The sequence below is a fragment of the Typopeltis vanoorti genome, chromosome 18 (genome assembly GCF_054136105.1).
Source record: "Typopeltis vanoorti isolate ZY-2024b chromosome 18, IOZ_Tvanoo_1.0, whole genome shotgun sequence".
NCBI classification, from domain to species: Eukaryota; Metazoa; Arthropoda; class Arachnida; order Uropygi; family Thelyphonidae; genus Typopeltis; species Typopeltis vanoorti.
The window spans coordinates 74,578,411-74,597,491 of record NC_143566.1 but is presented as its reverse complement, the minus strand read 5'-3'; the positions used below and the strand labels follow the sequence as shown (position 1 = coordinate 74,597,491).

At 36.7% G+C, this 19,081-nt stretch overlaps 1 protein-coding gene across 1 annotated transcript in view; it reads right to left on the bottom strand.

The window, feature by feature from the left end:
* Positions 1 to 14,734, bottom strand: part of LOC150096810 (CD109 antigen-like) — a 325,733-nt gene extending 310,999 nt beyond the window's left edge. The window contains exon 1 of the mRNA XM_090408083.1: positions 14,628 to 14,734. Within this exon, the coding sequence (XP_090264209.1) occupies positions 14,628 to 14,734 (107 nt within the window). The remainder of the gene's footprint in view (positions 1 to 14,627) is intronic.
* Positions 14,735 to 19,081: the final 4,347 nt, after the last annotated feature.

The window sequence follows — 19,081 nt, the reverse complement described above, 5'->3', positions numbered from 1 at the left end:
ATTAACTCTGCCTGTAATGTTTTTTTGTCAATTCATTAAATTTAATAGATACAAAGAAGATTTTCTTTTTCCTTACGAAACTGTCAAATTTATCCCGAACACCCTGTATATATATATAAGAAGTAATTTTGATAGAAAACACAGGTTTTTAATTAAAAATTGTAATTTCTTATTGATTCATAAAGTATACAGTATAGGATTATGCATGGAATAGCATATCGGGTAAATGGCCTCCACGGCTTTGCTGGCACATACGCACTCTTTTGTCGAAATTTTCCATGACCGTTTTGCATAAATGTGTCTGAATTTCGTTGATACAGCGCTCAATTTCCTTCTTCAAGGCGTGGGTGGTCGTGGGCTTGTTGGCATAAACATTAGACTTTAAAAAACCCCAAAGAAAAAAGTTCAACGGCGTTAAGTCACATGATCTGGGCGGCCAATTCTGATCACCAAAACGGGAAATTACACGAACAGGAAATGACTCATGCAGCAATTGAATTGTTTCTCGGGCTGTATGGCATGTGGCACCGTCTTGTTGAAACCACATGTCGTCCACATCCATATCTTGCAATTTAGGCACAAAAAACTGGATTATCATGTCGCGATAGCAAGCACCATTAACTGTTATTGCCTTACCAGCCGCATTTTCGAAGAAGAATGGACCGATAATGCTTCCAGCCCAAAATCCGCACCAAACAGTGACACGTTGTGGATGCATTTGTTTCTCAACAATCACTCGTGGATTTTCTGAACCCCAAATGCGACAATTTTGTCGATTAACGAAGCCATCAAGATGAAAATGAGCCTCATCGCTGAAGATGATTTTGTTCGAAAAATAAGCATCCACTTGTTGTTGTTCCATAATCCATTCAACGAACTCTCTTCGTTGTGTGTGGTCAGTAGGCTTCAGTTCTTGAGTCAATTGAACTTTGTAAGCATAAAGATATAAATCTTTCGTGAGAATATCTGTAGAGAGCTTCTCGAAATGCCCAATTCAAGACCACGGTGCCGAATTGTTGTTCCTGGACTCTCAGCAACACTCTCACCAACTGCTTCGATGTTTTCTGTTGAAGGACGGCCAGAGTGTATAAGATCACTAATTGATCCAGTTTCTTTGAATTTTTTAATTAACCTTTTCACAGTTGATGAAGTTAAATCACTATTCCGACCATATTTTGTACGAAAATTGCGAACTGTAGCTGCCAAACCTTCATTAATTTTAAAATATTGCTAAACAATGAAAATGCGTTGTTCTTTCGTGTAGCGTTCCATTTTTAATAACCTTGAACTGTCAGCTGTCACGCTGTCTTTTTTTTTCTCGTTGGCAAACTTTACCGCACAAATGGCGCTAAATTTAAATCTTGCGTGAATTTTGGGACACCCTGTATATATATATAAGCTATATTCTTCTTCTTCTTCTCTCTCTCTATACACAGCTTAACTATAATTTTCTTTACATATATTGATTTTTTAGAATCGAACCACGATTGCTTACTTCCAAAATGCAGTTCCCCTATATTCCCCCCTTTCAAATACTGCAGTTGGCTTGACATAAATATTTGAAGTTCATTTACATGAAAAAACTTTTTTCATGATACCCTATTCAGGTAGACCGATGAAATGGTAATTCTTCGTCTCCCCTTACGAAGCAATTCTTCGGCAGTTTATTGATTGTGCGAATTTCGTATTTTTCCAAAACTTTTCTTTCTTGTTACTAGGAAATCTCTATTTTTATTTTATCCATTTATTCAATGATTCTACAGTAACTTCTTTTATCGAACTCGCCGACAAACTACTTGAAATATTCCGCAAACATTTCTATTTGAGTGGATCCTTTTTCTCAAAAGGGACGCACACAAATTGGCTCAATGTCATTCATAGGAGAAAAATACGAACTTTTAAATCTAAATTTAGTGAGTTATGTTTTAATAGAGGATTTTAAATATAATGAGCCAAGATTATCGTAAACTTTTGTAAACTACTATTTGCATCTCCGAATCAAAAAATTAGAATAATCAAAGAAAATGTGTTGAATGATTTGCAATTCTAATTTATTGCATAGAAAATGATTTAAGACCCAATTTGTGAAGTTATCTCAACGTCGTAGATTTAGACACATTCACACCAAGTTCTTTCCATCTGCTGTGAAAATATCTTACACTTCGGAAGCGGTTTTCTTCACGATATTCTTCGATCTACTCTCATCTCTTGATGTGGTAATTACCTTTCGACTGCTATTGCAGCGATTATTTTGAAAACTCCGGTTATTAGAACACTATTTCAATTCTCTACTGACACTTGCTTGAAAACATTTAAATTCCTTAGCTATGAACTGTTGAGTTTAGACTTCTTTGTGTAGTGACACCATACGAAACTTAGTTTCCGATATGTCACTTGGTCGACCCATGTTTAGCAAATGATTAGCTGAATTCCACTCGCAAACGATTCCTCACACACGAGTCAGTTCATCAGCTACTGAAATATATGCTATTTCTATGCTCTCGAAACCAATAGGAAAAATTTGGAATATTCTAATATTTTGAATATTAGAATATATATATATATATATATATATATATATATATATAAAATATATAAAATATATATACATATATATAAAATATATAAAATATATATATATATATATATATATATATATATATATATATATATATATATATATATATATATATATATATATATATATATATATATATATATATATATACAACCATATGTAAATACATGAAAAGGATATATAATCTACAAAGTGCATAGATTTAGATTAATAATAATTTGTGAGTTCAACAAATCTTCATCATCGGCCTGTAGAGTAAGATAGGCTGAGAGTCAGCAGATAGTAGGAGAGGAAATAAAGATAGAGTGCATAGTGGTAGGGTAGGTTAAAGAGGCCTCAGTTGACCTGTTTTAGCTGTTTGCCCCCCAGGGGCGTTTCTAAAACGGTCGTTGATTTTTCACTTTACAAAAAAGGAAAAATCCTAAAAAGGAAACATGTAACAAAACAAAAACAAAAAAGTACACAGAAAAGCAAAAATTGAAAGTTAAACTTAGAGGTGGAGGAAGGATCTGGCCCGAGTGATGCAGCTCACAAGGAACTGCACCGCCTCGCTGTAAGCCTTCGCCGCTCGGGTTCTCAGGTCCTCCCCCACCTGTGATAGCTGAAACCGGTGAAGCTGTGTACAGAAAGCCCACAAGGTGGTTACTGTGTCTTTCTTTTGTTGTGGGCAGTTATTATTCTTTTGGCCACCTCACTTCCCTAGGCCATGTCTAGTTTGCAGAGAGCTATGAAGAACGCCGAGGCTGCCTCCTCGTCTAAATCCTAGGCTGCCTCCTCGTCTAAATCCTGGGCTACCTCTACTTGCTCAGGGGTGATTTTGCTGATGTCATCAACGAAAATGTCACCCCATTTTGCACTGACGATGTCAGATCCATGTTCTCCTGTGAGGAGGAGTTCAGGTTCTCCTATTTTTTTTATCGCCTCTTTGAATTTTTCCGCCATCCCTGGGATACCTCTGATGAGATGGCTGAGAGTCTCCCCTGCTTTCGCGTGAGGGACTTCTGGGTGGGCGGTCTCAGATACTTTTGCTGTTTTGGGCGTTACCAACTCTTCTTCCTGTGGGCTTAATGGCCGTTTGGAGGTGTTGGTGTTCACCTCCATCTTTCCTTCTTCCCTATCTATATCATCTGTATTAGTGTCTATATTGGTATTGATGGTTTCAATAGCGACTGTTTCTTCTTTTTGGATTTTACTGCTTGTGGAAGTTTTTTTCTCCTTTCGGTTTTTCTTAGACGTGGAGGTATGGATTTCTGTTATATCAGGAGCAGCCTCGAAAGGAGGAGAAGCTTCCTGTGGTGTGTCATTTCCATTGCTTGGTGGAGTTGCTTGCGTGATTGCACCACCCATCCTCTCAGCAAGGGTTCTGGATGGGCATGTGTCCACTTTGTGGTCAATTACCCAACATTTCAGGCAAGCTGACTCACAGTTTTCTTGGTTGTGGCCTGTTTTGAGGCAGTTTTTACATTTCACTCTAGGACAGTCCGCCCCAAGGTGAGTGAAAGCACCACATCTAAAACATTGTTTTTTTACACCAGGGTAATTTATCATTACTCTGGCGGATCCAATAATAATGAAATTGGGAACGGGCGTTTTCATCTCGAGGGAGATGTGGACTTCACCCGACTTCCATTTGGGGTTTTCTGCGTCATTTAGGACTTCCACCTTGTGTATAACGCCCCATTTCCCGAATATTTCGTGGATGATCTTTACATCCGTTTCAATATATTCTAAAGGGAATCTGGGGATTCTAAGTAGTTTGGTAATGCTCCCTACCAAAAATGGAACTATTGTTTTTCCATTACATTAGAATCCTGCAAGTAGTTTGTCTCTTGTTGGAAGCGGCCACCACCAAAGGGAGTAAACCCAAAAATCTGCTCAGCGCTGACGCTTTCGATGAGGGCTTTGGCCAAACATCAAGGTCGTAGATCAGCTTCCACTTCGATTCCAAGGGTTCGCGTACGCGGCAAAGCCATGCTGGTGAAGGGGGGGCCTAAGCTATTCCCACCACTGTGTTGTTCTTGCCCCAGTCTGGGGTTTATTCTGTATCTGCTGCTGTAGTTTATTATCAAGTGCCTCTATGAGACGCTTTGCCGATAATAACTGAGCTAACATATACTGTACTACAATTTGCGCTTAGCTAAACAATTTGCTAATTTTTGCTAATCACTTATTGGGAAAGTTCACAAAAATGAACTACACACTTGCACACAAATTATTCCAGGGCCGGATAATTGAATACGGCCTTTTTTTATCCTGTATATTATGCTAACTCATGAGTTAGCATAATCTAAATCTAGCTAGCCCACCAAATTTAACATTATATATTTTCTTATATAAAAAAAATGAAAGGTGTATTAATAAATTTTACAAAATCTTGCAAATTATCAAATATAAAGCAAATAATTATAAATAAAACATAATAAGTATATAAAATTATATTATAAATTTTATTTATATTTTAAAATACTTTTAAATAATAAGTAAAACGTTTGATAAAGTGGTTGATTAACAGTTGATAAGGGTTAAAATTGAAGGGAAAAAAATTCATGAATAGAACTGCGCATGCGTGATCTATCCACAAAGAAATGCTAACTTTCTATTATTTTACTTCGGAAGTCAAACTTGAATGCCTCCGGCTGGTGTATTAAGCCTATTCAACTTCACGCTTAGCAAACTTTATTGTAAAGGCAAAAAAAGGGTTCTCAGCTTCTTGGCTCACGGTCATCTATGCGTTACCTTTATTTTTAATACCCTTATCTTACGGCACATCTTTGAGACGTTCTTTCAGTATCTGAAAACAGTGACTTGTACAAATACTGTTCGCAAATATCCGAAGCTTCGCTGCTTTCTTTGAGTTTCCTAATCTACCCCTTAAAGAATATTTCTCCGTACGTTAATCGCTTCATATAAGCCTGCGAGACTCCTTATATTATAAGGAGTCTCGCGATATAATCGCAGGCCAATAAGATTGCGGATAGTCGGTGAACGCAATTGCAAAATTGAGATGGAAAACTTAGAGATTCTTGGAATAAGAATCTACAGTCGAGTTATTTTGGCTGGCCATCACATCCTCCGTAGACATCTTATTTCTCTGTCGTATTGCCTTAAAGTTTGAGATATGAGATATCAAGATTAGGAAGAATTTGTGTTTTTCTACTGACGTTACAAGCTTTAACTCTATGAGGTTATTATGAAACAATGTTTTTAATTGTCTTTCGTGATTCCCTTTAGATGAATCACCTTACTTTGTAGTTTGCTTTTGAACTCCAATAACGCATTATCTTTTAAACTAATAATAAATCATATAAAGTAAAATATTATTTATTTTAATTAAAACTATATATATAAAATAAAAAAGGAAATTATATAATCTAATAGTTTTAAAATAAATGATTCAAAAATTAAATATTCTTTAATTTATATACTAAATATTACAATACACCATTTTATATTAATACATTTTTGATAATATATTTAACAGAAAAAATTAAAAAAGCATGGATTTTTTCTGTTAAATATATTATCAAATGATCCTGTGAAGATCATACTTCAATATGATCTTCACAGGATCCTGTGAAGATCATACTTCAATATGATCTTCACAGGATCCTGTGAAGATCATACTTCACAGGATCATTTCTGTAGTGTGGTTAGCGTGTAGTTCATTTTTTGTGAACTTTCCCCATAAGTGATTAGCAAATTGTTTAGCTAAGCGCAAATTATAGTATATGTTAGCTCAGTTATTATCGGCAAAGCGTCTCATAGAGACACTTGATAATAAACTACAGCAGCAAATACAGAATAAACCCCAGACTGGGGCAACAATAACACACTAGGTGGTGGGAATAGCTTAGGCCTCACCAGCATGCCTTTGCCGCGTACGCGGACCCTTGGAATCGAAGTGAAAGCTGATGTACGACCTCGATGTTTGGCCAAAGCCCTCATCGAAAGCGTCGGTGCTGAGCAGATTTTTGGGTTTACTCCCTTTGGTGGTGGCCGCTTCCAAGTAGTAGTAAGGAGTGAGCAAACAAGAGACAAACTACTTGCAGGATTCGAATGTAATGGAAAAATAATAGTTCCATTTTTGGTAGGGAGTATTACCAAATTACTTAGAATCCTCAGATTCCCTTTAGAATATATACGACCTCGATGTTTGGCCAAAGCCCTCATCGAAAGCGTCGGTGCTGAGCAGATTTTTGGGTTTACTCCCTTTGGTGGTGGCCGCTTCCAAGTAGTAGTAAGGAGTGAGCAAACAAGAGACAAACTACTTGCAGGATTCGAATGTAATGGAAAAATAATAGTTCCATTTTTGGTAGGGAGTATTACCAAATTACTTAGAATCCTCAGATTCCCTTTAGAATATATTGAAACGGATGTAAAGATCATCCACGAAATATTCGGGAAATTCGGCGTTATACACAAGGTGGAAGTCCTAAATGACGCAGAAAACCCCAAATGGAAGTCGGGTGAAGTCCACATCTCCCTCGAGATGAAAACGCCCGTTCCCAACTTCATTTTTATTGGATCCGCCAGAGTAATGATAAATTACCCTGGTGTTAAAAAACAATGTTTTAGATGTGGTGCTTTCACTCACCTTGGGGCAGACTGTCCTAGAGTGAAATGTAAAAACTGCCTCAAAGCAGGCCACAACCAAGACAACTGTGAGTCAGCTTGCCTGAAATGTGGGGTAATCGACCACAAAGTGGACACATGCCCATCCAGAACCCTTGCGGAGAGGATGGGTGGTGCAATCACGCCAGCAACTACACCAAGCAATGGAAATGACACGCCACAGGAAGCTTCTCCTCCTCTCGAGGCTGCTCCTGATCCTGATATAACAGAAGTCCATACCTCCACTTCTAAGAAAAACCGAAAGGGGGAAAAAACTTCCACAAGCAGTAAAATCCAACAAGAAGAAACAGTGGCTATTTAAACCATCAATACCGATATAGATATTAATACAGATGAAATAGATACAGAAGAAGGAAAGATGGAGGTGAACATCAACACCTCCAAACGGCCATTAAGCCCACAGGAAGAAGAGTTGGTAACGCCCAAAACAGCAAAAGTAGCTGAGACCGCTCACCCAGAAGTTCCTCATGCAAAAGCAGGGGAGACTCTAAGCCATCTTATTAGAGGTATCCCTGGGGTGGCGGATAAATTCAAAGAAGCGATGGCAAAATTAGGAGAACCTGAACTCCTCCTTACAGGGAAGCATGGACCTGATGTTGTCAGTGCAAAATGGGGTGACCTTTTCGTGGATGACATCAGCAAAATCAGCCCTGATCAAGTAGAGGTAGCTATGGATTTAGATGAGGAGGCAGTTTCAGCGTTTTTTATAGCTCTCTGCAAACTGGACATGGTCAAGGGAAGTGAAGTAGCCAAGAGAATATTAACAGCCCACAACAAAAGAAAGACACAGTAACCACTTTGTGGGTTTACTGTACTCAGCTTCACTGGTTTTTAGCTCCCACAGGTGGGGGAGGACCTGAGAACCCGAGCGGCGAAGGCTTACAGCGAGGCGGTGCAGTTCCTTGTGAGCTGCATCACTCGGGCCAGATCCTTCCTCCACCTCTAAGTTTAGCTTTCAATTTTTGCTTTTCTGTGTACTTTTTTGGTTTTGTTTTGTTACATGTTTCCTTTTTAGGATTTTTCCTTTTTTTGTAAAGTGAAAAATCAACGACCGTTTTAGAAACGCCCCTGGGGGGCAAACAGCTAAAACAGGTCAACTGAGGCCCCTTTCACCTACTCTACCACTATGCACGCTATCTCTATTTCCTCTCCTACTATCTGCTGACTCTCAGCCTATCTTACTCTACAGGCCGATGATGAAGATTTGTTGAACTCACAAATTATTATCCTGTGAAGATCATACTTCAATATGATCTTCACAGGATCCTGTGAAGATCATACTTCACAGGATCATTTCTGTAGTATGGTTAGCGTGTAGTTCATTTTTTGTGAACTTTCCCCATAAGTGATTAGCAAATTGTTTAGCTAAGCGCAAATTATAGTATATGTTAGCTCAGTTATTATCGGCAAAGCGTCTCATAGAGACACTTGATAATAAACTACAGCAGCAAATACAGAATAAACCCCAGACTGGGGCAACAATAACACACTAGGTGGTGGGAATAGCTTAGGCCTCACCAGCATGCCTTTGCCGCGTACGCGGACCCTTGGAATCGAAGTGAAAGCTGATGTACGACCTCGATGTTTGGCCAAAGCCCTCATCGAAAGCGTCGGTGCTGAGCAGATTTTTGGGTTTACTCCCTTTGGTGGTGGCCGCTTCCAAGTAGTAGTAAGGAGTGAGCAAACAAGAGACAAACTACTTGCAGGATTCGAATGTAATGGAAAAACAATAGTTCCATTTTTGGTAGGGAGTATTACCAAATTACTTAGAATCCCCAGATTCCCTTTAGAATATATTGAAACGGATGTAAAGATCATCCACGAAATATTCGGGAAATGGGGCGTTATACACAAGGTGGAAGTCCTAAATGACGCAGAAAACCCCAAATGGAAGTCGGGTGAAGTCCACATCTCCCTCGAGATGAAAACGCCCGTTCCCAACTTCATTTTTATTGGATCCGTCAGAGTAATGATAATGATAAATTATCCTGGTGTTAAAAAACAATGTTTCAGATGTGGTGCTTTCACTCACCTTGGGGCAGACTGTCCTAGAGTGAAATGTAAAAACTGCCTCAAAGCAGGCCACAACCAAGACAACTGTGAGTCAGCTTGCCTGAAATGTGGGGTAATTGACCACAAAGTGGACACATGCCCATCCAGAACCCTTGCTGAGAGGATGGGCGGTGCAATCACGCCAGCAACTCCACCAAGCAATGAAAATAACACACCACAGGAAGCTTCTCCTCCTTTCGAGGCTGCTCCTGATCCTGATATAACAGAAATCCATACCTCCACTTCTAAGAAAAACCGAAAGGGGAAAAAAACTTCCACAAGCAGTAAAATCCAACAAGAAGAAACAGTGGCTATTGAAACCATCAATACCAATATAGATACTAATACAGATGAAATAGATACAGAAGAAGGAAAGATGGAGGTGAACATCAACACCTCCAAACGGCCATTAAGCCCACAGGAAGAAGAGTTGGTAACGCCAAAAACAGCAAAACTATCTGAGACCGCTCACCCAGAAGTTCCTCATGCAAAAGCAGGGGAGACTCTAAGCCATCTTATTAGAGGTATCCCTGGGGTGGCGGATAAATTCAAAGAAGCGATGGCAAAATTAGGAGAACCTGAACTCCTCCTTACAGGGAAGCATGGACCTGATGTTGTCAGTGCAAAATGGGGTGACCTTTTCGTGGATGACATCAGCAAAATCAGCCCTGATCAAGTAGAGGTAGCTATGGATTTAGATGAGGAGGCAGTTTCGGCGTTTTTTATAGCTCTCTGCAAACTGGACATGGTCAAGGGAAGTGAAGTAGCCAAGAGAATATTAACAGCCCACAACAAAAGAAAGACACAGTAACCACTTTGTGGGTTTACTGTACTCAGCTTCACTGGTTTTTAGCTCCCACAGGTGGGGGAGGACCTGAGAACCCGAGCGGCGAAGGCTTACAGCGAGGCGGTGCAGTTCCATGTGAGCTGCATCACTCGGGCCAGATCCTTCCTCCACCTCTAAGTTTAGCTTTCAATTTTTGCTTTTCTGTGTACTTTTTTGTTTTTGTTTTGTTGCATGTTTCCTTTTTAGGATTTTTCCTTTTTTTCTAAAGTGAAAAATCAACGACCGTTTTAGAAACGCCCCTGGGGGGCAAACAGCTAAAACAGGTCAGCTGAGGCCTCTTTAACCTACTCTACCACTATGCACTCTATCTTCATTTCCTCTCCTACTATCTGCTGACTCTCAGCCTATCTTACTCTACAGGCCGATGATGAAGATTTGTTGAACTCACAAATTATTATTATTAATAGAAAAAAATTAAAAAAGCATGAAGGAGGAGGTTGGTGGATTGATTCATTCAATCCAACACCCTTGGAGGGTAATGGACGGCAATGCTGTAGCTAACGAAGTTCTAACGAGGCTCGGCTATTGCTGTTACCCTCCTGCCATGATCAGAGCTTTAATTGCTCAATAACTCCCTATCCCTACACTGTCCGATACAGATAACGGGGAAGATGAAAAGCATTCTTGCTTCGCCCCTTTAAGCCAGTCCTTATAAGTTCTAAAAAAAGCATGAATGTTTAGTGAATATTTAATATTTTTTTTATGTTTTTGTTTATGTTTATATGTTTATTTCGAAGGCTGAAGCAAACATATGCATAAAAAGAATTATAGAAAAAAATTCCTTTCGACAAACAAGATCTCTTTTATTCGTTGTGTTCCAGAAGAACGCAAGCCTTATATTAAATATCATGAATCTGAACTTGCGGAGCATGCTTCATAAAACATGCAACCTTCATAAAAGTCGTTTCCTCATAGAACGTGTTTATAAAGAAACGTGTGAAACTGTACGCTACTGTCCTAACAAAAACAAACTCCATGGTTTACGTCAGATTTTTCCTACGAACACTTCATAAATCCTGAGATTTTCACGGAACACCTTGGTTATTTTGTAATGTATTAATAATTAATTATTAATAATTAATAATTTCTTAACACCAAAATTAAACAAAGTCCCTTGTCGCTTATTCATATTAAAATTTAAATCTGTAGGCATATTACTTTTAAAAAATCACTGCACTACGGTTTCGAAACAAGCACTTTTACCCTATAATACGAACCTGCGAAGAAATATTCAGTATTACTAGAATTGAGAACCGGATACAGACTACCTTGATCTTCAATTTCAGTGAAAAAATTTTCTTTATACTTTGTTCTTGATTGGTCACTAACATTTGCAACACGGATGTTATTTCGTTCAGTTTTGAGAACAGAGGATACGCCACCCATTGTTGTAATCGGCTTGCAGGCAATTTTTATGACTGGTCATAAATAGCGGTATTCCCTTTCCCGAATTACTTCTATGTTTAAAAATACACGGCTTGGTCACTGACATCACGGAACACTTATTCACTTTTCGCTTTGAACACAATCTGGGAAACCCTGGTCTACGTGTATCCCCGTTGAGGGAGATAGTACTTTTTTTTTTTATTATTTTTTTATTGATACCATTTAAGTCAAGTTTGTGTGATAATAGAGTTTATGCATGCGAAAACTAGCACTTAAAAAACCATTGACTACAGGAAAAAAAATTCTAATTGTTGCGATAATGGAAATCTATGCAACAGTTCTTCCATTGTTGCAAGCCCACATTGTTGCTACGAAATTGACTAATTGTACAGCCCAATAATCACTTAACATAAACTTACTGTTTGGTAATTGATTAACTTCAGCTGTTACAAATGCGATATCCGTAATATGGGGATAAATGATGAAGGAGATCAAACAAAACCGGTACGAGTAAAGAACGCTCTCTCTCTCATCAAAAGAAACGAACCCATTAGACAAAGACCCCCGCAATCAATTACACGATTATAGCATGTCTTGACGACAAGTCAGAAGCATTTGAAATATGTTTTCGTTTATCCTGCGATCCAGGATTAGTACGTTAATTGATGAACGAAAGGCAACAAAATAAGAACATTTGGCTGGCGACACAACTCTTAATCACATTACCTTGTCTTTTAACGAGTTTCCCGATTGCTTTTTTTCCCTTCTGTCTCTCCTAGAAGAATGGAGGTTATCGGTCATCCATTAAAGTGTTTTTGTGCATTTGAAAAATCCGTTAAGACCAAAGGATTTATAAATCTCATGACTGCAGTTATCTCTCTCTCTTGTTTTACTTAGACCTATAGAAGAGCTCTTAAATTATCTTTTTTTTTTTTTTTTTTTTAAATAAGGATCCGTGTCTTTACTAATGATGACTGTAAAGAAAATGAGATCGCCACCATTAAGAAATCAAGCTAAAATTAAATTGTAAAATTTCTCATATAAATAAATAACAACCAATTTGATTCCTTTTGTCCGTCTGTACGCATATGTGGATGATTGCTATTGAGATTCGGTATTTGAGTTCTTTACTAACATTTGTTCAATTATTTCAATTCAGACTATATTATCGACAATTAGGTTGCAAAGATTTTCGTGCCTAAAAAAAATAATTAAAAAGAAAAAAAAGTACCAAAGTATCTCAGTTAGAAATGATAAAAAAAAAATCGTCCTTCATTATAAAATAATAAAAAATAATGAATGCTTTTAACTATAGAACAATGGCATTGCAAAACGCACCTTAACATACTTTTTTTTTATTAATGTTTCGGAGCTCTTGTCGACATTTGTTTGAATTAAAATTTTGAAATCATGAAAATTGGTAAATGACACTCATAATTTAAAACATTATGACCACGCGGCCAACCAGACTACACAACTGGCCGTAAATAAGCAGTGGTGATAATATTTCTGTATGGGAATTTGTTCTTATGAAACACTGGGTCTTTTCATCCCCCACTGAACACGCCTCAACACAGCTAATTGTTAGCTTGGGATTGTTTCTGACCAAGTACTGACCAAGTATTGTTCTACATAGTGACAATGTGGACCGATGGATTTGGACTTTTCCAGTAAAATAATCCCAAGACTCGCATTGTGCACTCATGGATTGAATAGCATATCTAAGCACAGTGGTGTAGCTAGAGCTTTTGCCGCCCGGAACGGTCTTTGAGTTTGTCGTCTCTCTCAATACACACTAAAAATACTACAAAAAGTCAAAACGACGTATAGGAAAATAAATTAAAACACTATGTTTATTTTTGAAGTAAAACTTTAATTTCAACATTCTAAAATGTTATTTTTCTTGCTTTTCTGTTAACAAAATCATCGATGACATTGGCGAAGTCTATTTCATAGTAATGTAGGTAATTCTAAATCAATTTGATTTAGAAAAACTCCTCTCACAACTAGCAACATCAATCGCGAGGAAAATTCGCAGTAGTATTACAATAATTGGAACTGGGTTCTCGAGACTGTATTTTAGAATTAACTGCAAAAGTTCAAAAAGGTTCAAAGTGCCTCCCGAGGCGGACCGTTCCCTCTAGCTGCGCCACTGTCTAAGCATTTCGTGTGCTCATCTGACTGTCTAATTCTTCTGATTTGGATCCCATCGAACAATTGTGAGATCGTGTGGAACGCACCGTCCGCCTGTCGATACAGTGCCTAATTTGGGGCTGACTTCGGACGTTTTTCTGTCACTTTGATCCAGAATACCTCAAGACACCTTTCGTGGCCTAGTGGAGTCAATTCCAAGACAGGTGGAATTGACTCACCCGTCAAAGGAGAACCAATTCGCTACTAGATAAGTGTATTGGATCATGATTGAATAACTGTAAAACAAGAAATATTAAAAGCATCTAATAGGAATTTTTCAGTTATTCTCACTGCAATGCTTGTCAATTGTGGCTCAAAACTAAAGTCTAGATCCACCAATACTCTGGATACTGGATTAACGATCTCCTTGTGTTTTTGTATTTGTGGCAATTAAAAGCTGTCATTGCATAACCCTATAATCATAAAAATGACTGACGTTTTGTTAGAAATATCCCTGGGTTTCGTTCTTTCTAGAATGAGAGGAATATTAATAATGAATTTTCAACTAAACACGAATTGTCTGCTGTCATACGCAAATGACGAGTTTATAATTCTCAGTAATCACAGCTAGAACCAGCAAAGCAGGCAAATCAGCCATGGAACACACATGCAATTATCAATCAGAATACCTTATATCAAATCTATAGCTTTATAGATTTGATCGTTTTAGATAAAAAAAAAAAAAACTTCGTTACGAACTGGCTCTTTCTTTCATTCTACTTCAGTTAATTACACTTAAGATAGAATCAACGCGATCTAAATCACCTCACTGAAGCCATTTCACATTTAACACTACAAACTCAATCACTCTTTTCGATATCCAATCTTATACTTGATCATGGAATGACCATTCCATTAGACCAAAGCAATCTTATAGGAAAAAAAAACAAAACAAACTAACTAAATCTAAATGGATCTTAATCACCAACAAACACTTACGGTTCTAATTTTATCCGATCCCGAAAAATCTCATTCTCACCACGCCTTCCATACTGGGCTGCTGTTGTAGTCCACAAAAGTGTCACCAGATAGATCACGGGAAACATTATAAGGAAACCTGGAAGAAATAATCGATCAGAAATGAAGTGTTAAAACTTGATTACACTTTAAGACAAACATTAATTGAAAAATAAACATTTTCTGTAACAATAATATTGCAAGGGAATTTTTCTTTCTTTCTCTCAGATATGCACGTTACAGAGAGAGAGAGAGAGAGAAATTTTTTTTTGGCTGAGCACACCAATCTCAAAAAATAATGTCCGCTTAACATAATTAATCTCTTGCTAGTTATATTCGAGCCATAATGAATTATTTTTAAGTTTTGACGAAGTTTGAAAAACTTTTATTATTTTTACATCCCTTTGTTTTGTGTTACAGCATTTTTTTGTCTCGATGTCAAAATTAATTTTGTCCATTTTGGAACTTTGCCGAAATACAATACTTATGACGTTTTTCTGAGTGGTTTGGCAATTTCTGAGTGGTTTGGCAATATTTCTTCTAAGATTGTTTTCAATTTGGGATGATTTTTTTTATATAAATAAATAAATATAAATAAACAAATGGTTTTGTTTGTTGTCAGATATTTTATGGCTATCTATTGAAATGGATTCCGATAATGAAAATGCTTCACCAAAAAAAAAAAAAAAAAAAAAAAAAAAAACCTGCAGCGCATGTATAACTTGTCCTTAGAACCGGAAGTCTTCAGAAAAAAAGTAAGCAGACAACTACAGAAATCGAATATTCCAGAATTTTATTTGGTTACCATCCGACATTCAAGTCAATAGCTTGTTTAGAATGCTACTCATTCCCAATAATCAAAGTAGCGGCTTATTTGAACAAACAAAGTCTAGATGATCAATCTATCGAGTTAGGATGCGATGGGATAGAAATAGAGAACGAAAAACTCAAATTTTCTTAACCCTCATCTCTTTTTTTTATCTAAATTCCAGACTAACCAGACAGAGCTCACTCTAGTAGCGGGAAAAAAAAAAAATGAAACATTCTAATAGAAAATTAATTCATTTGTACCCTTTTCAATTTGAGCACTAGAATTTCTCGAACACTAAAGAAAAAGCAATTCCTGTTAATGTTCTACTTACTTGTGCTGAAATTCAGGTAAAGACCTAAAGATAGACGAGAAATGAGGTCATGTGCGAGACACGATAGCGTCAACCAACATAATACGCTTTCATATTTCAATGAACTGTTCATAATAATTTAGCTCCACGCTATGAACTCTTTTACCCTCTTGAGAATTTCCAATAACCCTAATCTTCGTGACTGTTAAAAAAGCGAATGTACTTTACTTAATTATGGAGGATAACTCTGCGTGTGTCAAAGTAATCGTCTAAAAAAAAAAAAACTTATTCCGTTTTGAATGAATTGTTTGACTGAGGCGTATTCAGCACGTGAACAACATACCAAGGTTTAATTTGAGATCCCAACTGTCATTTAATAACCAGAGAACGAAAATCGTCTGTTCATACTATACAATTACAGATTATTATCATTATTATTTTATTTCTTTTAACTGCAATTAATTAAGTTTATTTAAATTTTATTATATAAAGTAAGATACATATAATATATACACCAGAAGCGGCTCGTACATAAGCACTGCGACACTGCAGCACCCCCAAGGAAAAAATTAAAAAAAAGTAAATTTTAATAAAGCAATTTTTTAACATGTAAATTTATTTATTAATAAATTGGTTACTGATTAGGAAAAAAAAAATTTTTTTTTTAATTTTATTTTGTATATGCAGCACCCCCACTTATAATTTTCATCGGCCGCCACTGATATACACCTTACATTTATGGTGTCTTAAAAAGAAAAGAAAAAGGATACATTTAAAAATTCTATGGCCAAAAATCTACTGAAATTGACACAATAATAGAATCCACCGATATCGATCCGAATTACAAAATCCTTGCTGACAGATATGATTTATACTAAACACTTAAATATATCGATATCATGATACATTAGAGAGATTAAAAAAGCATATTTGTAGCCAAAAGTCACGCATGCTCTAACGATTGCCTTGATCTACTGAAATAGTAACTATGAAATCTCTTTCATTGTTGAAATGTACAAAACCGAGTATTGTTGTCTCAATGAAAATTACACCCTATTTTCAGAACATGCGTTTTTTAATGTTAGAACTGGCTCACGTGATCCTGGTATCTATGGAAACGTGAATTGCAGAATCTCTTACATTGATATCTTTTCTTGTGTAGATTTTTTTTTTTCTCTACAAGGTCTAGACAAAAATAGGTTGCTTGACATGTCCTAGTTTAATAAGAATTTCATCATCGCGACATGATTGTTATAACTTCTTCAAGCTACGCAATGTAAATTTTCCTTTGAATTACTTTATCGAGTAGGGAGCGCAAAAGAACAATTTATTATTATTATTTTAATTTTCTTTTGTGGGAATGCACTCACAAACCTCCCCTACATCGATTATCACCCAGCTACACGGGAAGAGAGCACCCCACTGTAATTACGATAAAATTTACGACTCTTCGATCTGACAGAAGTCGCACTGCTGACAAGCTACCTAAAAAATATACTAGACAAGTGAATCTAACAAAAGAGGGGGGGAGGGGGGAAGAGCTTTCGAGAGTGCCTCACCATTGATAAAAACAAGTCGACATTTTAAAAATGATGAACAACTCATGATAATCGGAATTCTTTGTAGTATTAAGTCAGTGTTTGAAAGCATGTTGTGAGAGTTTAACATTCCGGTAAATGAATTTGTTTGCCTATACAGACGGGCCATTGGATAACATGCCATACTGGTGTGATCTATTGGTTGGGTGTCATTGGTATGTGGTATTACTGACTACAGCCTGCTTAAAACATTCAATTAAACAAGATACGGCGATACTCGCTTGCATTTAAGACACCTTTGTAACAGGAAAAGAGAGCTCATGTCATACTGTCTAAAATTCCCTAGTTTCACAAAATTAAAAAATCATTTTTTCAGACTAATAAAGAATAAAGCTGGAAGGCTTTAATTTGCCACAAATAATATATTATAATGGAGAATATTATGGATCCATTCATATTTTATAGCCATATGTAGAAAAAATTATCGAACGTTGACCGGAGAGCTTATGAGAATAAAACCTTACATCGAAGTTGACTTGGTTTGCATTACTTAAAAGACACGAGCTCTTCCCTCATGAGTTCATCTTTTATTAGTAGATAAATTAAATTTAATTAGACTTTATTTAAATATTTAAATTAGATATTAATGTCCTGATAGCTGTTTCGAACTGTTGGTTCTCATCAGAGACCAGGTAGAAACCAAAAGAGCGCAAAAACCCATTGAGTATCGTAGCAATCCTAGGGCAGAAAGTTAAAATGAACTCTCAGTAAGGCGAACATACGGGCTCCTGGGCAGAGCTTGTGTATTAAGTAGAGCAAACCAAGATAACTCTGATGCCGAAGGTTATATATTTTTTATAAAATATATAAAGTGTCTTTCTATATTTAGCTATAAAATATGGATGGATCTATAATATCCTCCATTTTAGTGTTTTATTTTCAGGAGTTTTTCAGGAAAACGTTTAGATTCGAAATGTTTTCAGATATCACCTAAACAGAATGCCATCATGGCCCTTTTCAATATAACTCAAAATACGAAATTTTCTGCTTCATATTCTGTTTTTCTATTTTAATCTGTTTTTCCACACATGTTCGTAACCTGACAAATGTCAACGAACTCAGTTAAAAAAAAAAAAAAAATGGTAAGAATTGCTCATCCCATAACATGCATTTGTTTAAGAAGACCACCTCGAACCTTTTATGGCTTACTTTATTAGTGAAATAAAAGCGACCATTTGACTCTGGACAAGAGCCAAAACTTCATTTGCTCCCATTCAACCTTTCGGTATCAGCTAACTACATAGAGGGGTGGCATTCAAATAAAATGGCATTGATGGGGGCTACCGAGATCTCTTTTCTTCGGTTGTAAATTTTCTGCTCTCAAAGAGAGCGAGATTCAACGACGTGAAAGAAATGGCATCCTTAACTTCCATCCTTTTGGAATCCTTAGCTTCCAGAGAAACTAAAAATTCTTTCATCTTCTTTCTTTCTTTCATCAAACTACTTGTATTCATTTATTTTTAATTTGGTTATTTACGTGTTAGTCTTTAAAGATGAGTGAAATTTGTAGTTGTAACACTCCCTCCTTATGTTTGTTTGCCACCAAATTCACAGTTTTTATAAATCACCTAATTAACTCACCAACCCAACTTGAATTCTTTCTTGAAGGCTTATTGGAGTACATAATTAGTTACTTCTTATAAATGATACAGGGGCGTATTCGTTTCTCTGGCTTTTCTTCGCTCTAATTATGAACAGAAGAAACCAAAATTCAAAA